The sequence below is a fragment of the Crinia signifera genome, chromosome 6, assembly GCF_055691185.1.
Source record: "Crinia signifera chromosome 6, ASM5569118v1, whole genome shotgun sequence".
Taxonomy (NCBI): Eukaryota; Metazoa; Chordata; class Amphibia; order Anura; family Myobatrachidae; genus Crinia; species Crinia signifera.
The window spans coordinates 37,168,305-37,176,496 of record NC_139222.1 but is presented as its reverse complement, the minus strand read 5'-3'; the positions used below and the strand labels follow the sequence as shown (position 1 = coordinate 37,176,496).

At 47.3% G+C, this 8,192-nt stretch overlaps 1 protein-coding gene across 2 annotated transcripts; it reads right to left on the bottom strand.

Moving 5' to 3' along the window:
• Positions 1–2,434: 2,434 nt before the first annotated feature.
• Positions 2,435–7,370, bottom strand: NDUFS5 (NADH:ubiquinone oxidoreductase subunit S5). 2 transcript variants are annotated; one of them, XM_083146018.1, is made up of 3 exons: positions 7,233–7,370; positions 5,106–5,325; positions 2,435–2,638 (listed from the first exon to the last, which is right to left on the bottom strand). In XM_083146018.1, exons 2-3 carry the CDS (start codon positions 5,319–5,321, stop codon positions 2,540–2,542), a joined length of 315 nt encoding a protein of 104 aa, XP_083002144.1. In that variant the 5' UTR covers positions 5,322–5,325; positions 7,233–7,370; the 3' UTR covers positions 2,435–2,539. The 2 variants fall into 2 exon arrangements, with proteins under 2 accessions (XP_083002144.1, XP_083002145.1); XM_083146019.1 differs by having other exon boundaries at positions 7,220–7,368.
• Positions 7,371–8,192: the final 822 nt, after the last annotated feature.

Sequence of the window (8,192 nt, the reverse complement as noted above, 5' to 3'; positions counted from 1 at the left end):
TGCTGAGCGGTCACGGTGATACACAGGAGCCGGGGCATGGGATTCGCTCCCTGCATCTCTCCCTGGTGTCTCCCAGCCTCTCTGACACCACTGGCTGCCGTGCTTTTGTCCCTAGTGGGGGAAACTTCAGCGCTGCTGCCATGATATAATCTGCATCCAACTTCTGATTCAGTAAATCTCGGGGTACAAGTGTGCAATGTGCATGGACTGAGGGGCCTTACTGACACTTGCTTGGTCCTCTAAGTGCCCATCTCCTGCGCTAATATCCTCACCTGGAATATGTTTTAGTTATGCGTTTACTGCTCTAAAAAAGTAATTATGCCCATTGTGTTTTTTGTTGTCGGATTCTCAGTATTCCCCCAAGGATTCCAAATGAACTATAATAATATATTATATAAGAGCTAATCACTAAAGTTATGTAACCTTTGTCTCAGCCATGGCTTACCCCGATGACTCATGCCCCCCCCCAGCAACGCAAGGTCCGCCCCTAGAAACGACATCCTTTTAAGTTTCTCCCTGAAATTATTTTTCAAAAGTAGGCAACCCTGCCTTTAATTACTCTCAGGGGAGCGCCTTCACATCACTTATCAGAGCCGAGGCACTCAAAGGCCAATATTGTGGATTCACTACAATTCTTGTTGACGATTGATAATCACAATCTCATTGGTACAAGTGCCCAGGTACTCTGCTCCATTCCCCAATGTTAAAGCCCCTGGCAGGATGTCGGAGGTAATGCTGGGGGTGGTGCTACTCTGTCACACTGCTGTTCATTCTATTACTAGTTAAAAGATGCAGTCACCATGTTGGCTACAGGGGGGGGGGGGGGTGAAATACTGGCGCTGAGTTCCTGGCTGGTGCCCACAACACCAGCGTTGAGGGGGGGGGGGGGGGTCAGGTTTATGCACTAAAAAAATGGTGGGGGTCTAGGTTTTAAGAGGAGATGGTTAGGATGCAGTGTATGGGGGGTTAGTGTTAAGGTTAAATATTAAGTAACCCCCAATGCATCAAAAGGGGACCGCATAGGTTTCTATTGGGAATGCGAAGCTGCCCGATGTATCAACATCGGGCAGCCCGGCTTCGCATCCCTGGGCTAACGCCATTCTGAAATGGCCATAGCCCATTGTAGCCTATGAGCCTGTGGTCATCGGGGGTCACCGCATAATCATGCGTGCGCAGAGGCCCCAGCTTCCAGGTCAGTGATTCGCAGGGACGGGCTCCTTTCGGAGCCCTGCCCCTGCGCCCTCAAATTTGATACATCCCGCCGGTGTGATCACATTTTACAATGTGGTCCTGGGCGGTAATATTCCACCCTGCCGCCCAAGAAGGTCCTGGCGACTCATGGGGGGGGTCTTATGGCCATACACCTCTGCGAGAAGGCCACCACAGCAGTCCTCCAGTGCATAGAATGGGTTTAATGTGGTAGAATGCTCTCAGATGAAAGAACAGCACCAACATTGCACATATGGGCCGGCACACAAGTACGGCGGCTGTGCAGGCTGTCGCCAGGGGCAATGATTTACAAGGCATGGTTTGGGCGGTATGACGCACACCATTACATCCTATGATCAGAATTTTGTAGGTCCGGACCCCCCCCCCAGAGTAAACCCATCTGATTGGGCAAGCTGCAGTTATGTCCTTAGTTGGTGAGCTCCTATCAGTAGAGGCACTCTGCCTGCTGTTGGATGACGGGTGTCGGCTCCAGACAGCTCTGTTGTAGCTGCTTGTTTGGACTCCAAATAGATAGCCACGGGAGCGCAGCGAGCACCGGAGTGGAGTCAGCAATAAAAATACAGACGGGGCGGGGGGGGGGGGGGGGTTCACTGTCTGACTGCCAATAACAAGCATGTCCCCTGGTCCTGGAGGAAGGCTGCTGCTGCTGCGAATGCCCAGCTACAGTAGCTCCTCCTCCCATGGGCCTTTGCAGAGCCTGACTCCGATCAGTCACCCACGCAGAAACTGCACCTCCCCCCAAGTGTCAGTGCATGTACTCTTGTTCTAATACTTCTTCATTTGAAGAATGTTTCCCTCCTAGACCTTGGTAATACCCTTCATATATTTTAAGTTTCTTACCATGTCCCCCCCATTACCGCCTCTGCTCCATACTATGCATTTAACAGTCAGGATTGCGATGTCGGCATACTGACTGTCAGAACCCCGAGGTCATCCGGCACCCCCTTTATTTAGCCTTTAGGTGTTAGACCCAATTGCATGATTTTGCAGTTGAAACTGCAATTGCCACAATCTTGACCTTTGCTCAAGACAACTTAGAGTAGATCCGCAACCATTTGTGTTACCCGTCCTGGTGTGTCATCTGAAATAAGGCATACAAGGTTATTAGAGAACACTGCTCCATGTACGGATCCCTGGGGTCCAGGACAAGGGAGAGCTCAATATTTACTATCTAGCTCCAGTTCTCTCAGTAATTACACAGGCATCTGTACAAGGGACTTGTCTGCATTATTTATTGTTCAATATAACACAACACAGACGTAATATTGTGGTGCACTGTGCCAGTGTCCCTGTATCCTATTTCAGGATATTACGGGGTATTCTCATCTTTACTAAAATCCGGGGCCTTGTATTTTCCTTCCTTCTCCAACTTTTCCATCTGGTTCTTAATGGTGCGCAACCGTTCCAACTGAAAGAAAGACATATGAGTGATCATGCTGGGTCACACCGCGACAGTAGTGTCAAACTCATGGCCCTCCAGCTGTTGTGGAACTACACATCCCAGCATGCCATACCACAGATTCTATATAATGGATTGCTAAAACTGTGGCAGGGCATGCTGGGACGTGTAGTCCCACATCAGCTGGAGGGCCATGAGTTTGACACCACTGCACCACGATATACAAAATACTTGCCTACGCTCCCAGCCTCCTTGAAAGGTGAGTAAGTCCCCCACATTTTCCCGTCCCCCAGATCTCCCCCTGCCACCCGCATTGCCCCCGACCACAGACATTAATGCCAGCATTCACTGCAGTTTGGGGGAGGGATAAAAATGATGGAAATCGCATAATTTCGTGTCACTTTAGCCCCCCCTTAATGGAGTCAGCATCCCAAACCGCAGATCATTGTCTTGAGAGGACAGCGGTTTTGGCCTGCAGGGGCCTATGGTTTTTTTTTTTCTGTAGGTTTGTATTTGTGTCCGTATTGCAGCTGCCTGTGTGCGAGTTTCGGTTTAGCCCTGCGGTGGCTTATGAGTTAATTTGGGCTTTTTCCTTCACGAGCATGTGGGTGAATTGGATTTTTTTTTCTGGTGGGGAGCACGCGTGTATGTTTATTTTTATTCCTGCAGGCGTGTAGGTTTTTTTCTCCTTCAGTGGCCTGTGTGTGCGCATTTGTTTTTTTCCCTGCAGGGGCCTACGTTTCTATTTGGGGTTTTTATGAGTTTGTATTGTTTCCCTGCGGTGGACTATTATTGCATTTGAGCTTTTTCCTGTGGAGGCCTATTCTTGCATTTGAGGTTTTTTTTTCTGTGGAGGCCTATTATTGCATTTGAGGTTTTTCCTGTGGAGGCCTATTATTGCATTTGAGGTTTTTCCTGTGGAGGCCTATTATTGAATTTGAGGTCTTTCCTGTGGAGGCCTATTATTGCATTTGAGGTTTTTTCTGTTGAGGCCTATTATTGCATTTAAGGGGTTTCCCTGTGGAGGCCTATTATTGCATTTGAGGGTTTTTTTCTGTGGAGGCCTATTATTACATTTGAGGTTTTATTCTGTGGAGGCCTATTGCATTTGAGTTTTTTCATGTGGAGGCCTATCATTGCATTTGAGTGGTTTTCCTGTGGAGGCCTATTATTGCATTTTGAGGTTTTTTCCTGTGGAGGCCTATTATTGCATTTGAGGGTTTTTTCTGTGGAGGCCTATTACTGTATTTGAGGGTTTTTTTCTGTGGAGGCCTATTACTGTATTTGAGGGTTTTTCTGTGGAGGCCTATTATTGCATTTGAGGGTTTTTTTCTGTGGAGGCCTATTATTGCATTTGAGTTTTTTTTTTCTGTGCAGGCCTATTATTGCATTTGAGGGTTTTTCTTCCTGTGGAGGTCTATTATCGCATTTGAGGGTTTTTCTTCCTGTGGAGGTCTATTATTGCATTTGAGGGTTTTTCTTCCTGTGGAGGCCTATTATTGCATTTGAGGGTTTTTTCTGTGGAGGCCTATTATTGCATTTGAGGGTTTTTTTCTGTGGAGGCCTATTATTGTATTTGAGGGTTTTTTTCTGTGGAGGCCTATTATTGTATTTGAGGTTTTTTCTGCGGAGGCCTAATATTGCATTTGATGGTTTTTTTCTGTGGAGGCCTATTATTGCATTTGAGGTTTTTCCTGTGGAGGCCTATTATTGCATTTGAAGGTTTTTCTGTGGAGGCCTATTATTGTATTTGAGGGTTTTCCTGCGGAGGCCTATTATTGCATTTGAGGGGTTTTCCTGTGGAAGCCTATTATTGCATTTGAGGTTTTTCCTGTGGAGGCCTATTATTGCATTTGAGGTTTTTTCTGCTGGGGTCTATGTTTGCGTTTGGGTTTTGCCTTACAATATGTGTGCATTTGTTTCTTTCATACAGGGCACTGTGTGCATGCAGGCTGCCAATATTGTCCAATTCGGGCCCCATAATTGATAATAATGATGGCAGCCCTATATCAGTGATTGTACAAATCACTACCCCTACAGTAACATCTGCAATAATTATTTACGGTGTCATTTTGGCCTTGCGCAGAAAAAGAAAAAAACAAAAAAACAAAAAAACACAAATCGCCATTTTCTATAAACGAAAAGTAAAAACAGAACATTGAGAAATGGTAACAGACTTATTTTGACATCTGAAAAAATGTATGAAGAGAATACGTCATGTTATCTCCATAACGTGACATCATGATGCGTTGGACGGGTCCAGCATGTGACATCATGGCACCTTGGGCGGGTCTGGCATGTGACATCATTACGTCAGCCTGCCCACACGACTCGTCTGGGAACGGAGCCGAAGAAAGCCTTGCTCCCTGCCTGCAGCCACCGTCTCAGTCATCCGCTACTGACTGCCCGGCAGCATTAGAGGCCACCCAACGCACCTAAAAAGTGGGCGGGTCATCAATCACCGGGGACAACTCACCGTTTTGTGTCTGTTCATACACTCAATGAAGTCTTCATACTCCAGTTTACACTCCTTCTGTGCTCGGATGGCCCCAATGCCACTGCTGCACTCCACCCAATCTTTCTCAAACGCGTGGCAACGTGAGACAAAACCAAACGGCTGCGCAGAGCTTTGCAGCAGCATCCATTTGTCTATATTGATCCCGAGTTTGGTTTGAAGATCAATAAACGGCATGACTCTAGGATGAGAGAATGATGAAAAGCAATTAGTGCTGTAGTATTAAACCAGAAATGTATACTAGGAAAATGTGACATTTCACCTATAACCAAATCTAGTGTTCATTCTAGCTCCCTGCATCTTCCAAAACGCATGCAGTTCCTCCTCCCTGCCTGGGGTGTCGCTGTCTGCTGTATTGGATACCTTGTGACTAGGAAACTCAAGTAACTCAGCAGTGGTTCATAAACCAGGTGTTTAGACTAGGGATGACCATCGACCTTTCGTAATCATCAATGGTTTATGGCCGATGTGGAATTCTTTTGGCATCGATGGCGGAGAACCGGATGGTTTCCATTCATCGATGGCAGAGCATTACTGAATTTTTTAATTTTCCCCAAGGGACCGGGACATGGAGCATAGTCCTGCCACGAAAACTGATGAAGTCCCGCCCCCAGATTCTGATTGGCCTGTAGAGCAATCAGTCAAAGAGAACAGATGAACATAGTTAAAGCCATCGATGGATATCAACTGCATAGTATACAACTATTGATGGCCACTATCGCCATCAATGGTAATCATCAATGGCGACCATACCGATGGCCATCCCTGATTTAGACACCCTTACCCTGCTCAACACTGGCAATCATGTCAGGATTCTCCTGTTGCTGGGGGTAAGAACAGCAGGGATCCATACGGTAGGCTGGCAGCATACGATCGACACAAGCAAGATGTTGACATGAGTTTTGGGGGATTTTTTATAAAATGGTTTGAACTTCCCCATGAACTACGATTGTGAACGGTAAAGTGTATGGAGCTCCATAGAGGGATTCGGAAGGGGGGGATGCAGCTAATCAGGTTGCCTTACATGGTACATTGGGGACAGTTATAGTGAAGAGCCAGCCTGTGGTTATCCAAGACACTCAACTGCGCAAAGGCTAAGGATGGACATCGATGGTCAAGGTTTACAGACCATCAATGTTTTACTCGTGATGGTAGTTTTCTTACCATTCAATGGCGCCATTCCAAAGTTTGGCGCCTTTGAATGGTAATGAACCGATGGTGTTAAGATTGTAGCCTAATTTTTTTAAAGAATACGCTGAGAGCGGAGCCACCTATGGCTGCTGCTCTCTGCCCACTCCAGGCCCGCCCCCCAGTCCTGACACCATTCCGGGCCCTGCCCCCAGTCCCATCTCATGCCAGCATTAGTGACGTGTTTTTTTTGTACATGTGCCAATCATATGACAATTTGTTTAATCACAAATTTTTGATGCAATGGTAACTTACCATCACAGCGAAAGTTTCAATAGTGGGATCCCACCCATCATTTGATGGTGAACTTCGAATGTCCATCCCTAGCGCTGTCTACAGAGCAGCACGCAACCCTAGTTGGGACACATCCAGCCTCAACAGTTTAAAAGAGGACGCTGACTGACCATTATAGTGGGATGTACAAGGAAATGTCTACAGCGAAATGTCGACATGCAAACGGTAGACACATAAAAAAAGTACGCATGAGTTTTTACATTTTTTTGGTGTCACTGTCGACACCGGTCAACATAGACATCCATTTATTGTAGCATGTACCATCGCATGGCGCACTTTAACATTCCCAAACGAAGAAAGTATGAAGAAGTCCAAAAAATTAAAAAGGGAAAAACTAATGCCGACCTTTCAATAGGTCGACCTATTGATGGTCTACCTAGACACTATATACCTATCAACAGGATACCATTATGGTGGTCCTGAGGGGAAAAAGGAAGAGTGGAGCTGCTCTGGCTGCTGAATCTCCTGTCATTGACCCTGAGCTGAGGAGACGGCAGCCATGCCCGGAGCAGGCCCCAGCCACCGGGCCCCAGTGAGAGGACACAGCTGGGAGGTGACTAGGGCAGCGGTGATAGAAGGGGGTCAGCGCTTACCAGCAGCTCCCACCTGCGGCAAGTGTGTGATAGAGCCGGCGTCAGGTACCGACAGGAGACGGAGACCGGAGGTGTCCTTGGGAGACTTCCTGCCTGGAGGCGGAGCCACAGTCCCCGCCCCTCTCTGTGACGCCACTGCTGCTGAAACCTTCCACCAGGCTGAGTGACAGGCAGCCCTGCTGCAACAGAGGAGCGCCCCCAAACCTCCCCATTTATGGTGAGTGGCAGCTGGGGGACTGGAATGAGAGACCAGCATTGACCCTGCTGTACTTGCATGAGCTGCTGATGAACAGCACAGTTCCCAAACAGTGTGGAGTGTAATCAGGTCTGTCAGCAAGGGTATGGGTCAGTAGGTCGATCAAAAAAAAAAGTTGACATGCTTTAGGTCACCAAAAGGTCACCATGGCTTTAGGTCCACATAAGCATGTCAACCAAAGATCCCTGACATAAGCATTGGGTCGACATTGGCATGGTCGACAATCAAAAGGTTGACATGGGTTTTTAATTTATACATTTTTTGAGCCGACATACTGACAGGCGGTATTTCATGCCCTACTATCCACTAGGGTGTGGAGGGAGAATAGAATAGTGTGCCGATATGGTGTCCATGCCATGTCAACTGTGTCAACATCTGGGGGTGAAAAAAAGTGAAAACTCAATGTCAACCTTTTGACTGTCTCCCATCCCAATGTCGACCGAATGCTTGTGTCGACCTAACAATCCTGTCAACCTAAAGCCATGTCGGCCTTTTGACTGTGTTGACGTAAGGCCTGTCGACCTTTCTGTGGTCGACCCAATGAACCACACCCCCACAACTATGCAACAGAATCAGGCTGATGGAGGCTGGCGATGACATCACACACAATCCCTGTGAATGCATAGGCACGCCTGCGTATATTCTGACACACCCAGAAAATGTCAGGTTACCACCCCCTAACACTGGCTTCCTGTTAGTCGAATTGCGAGGGGGTTA

Bases quoted from the DNA above. Each gene is read 5' to 3' on its own strand.
- NDUFS5 (XM_083146018.1), bottom strand. From the start codon at position 5,321: ATGCCGTTTATTGATCTTCAAACCAAACTCGGGATCAATATAGACAAA. The intron at 2,639-5,105 runs GTGAGTTGTCCC...TCTTTCTTTCAG, and splicing joins GTATGAACAGACACAAAACG to TTGGAACGGTTGCGCACCAT.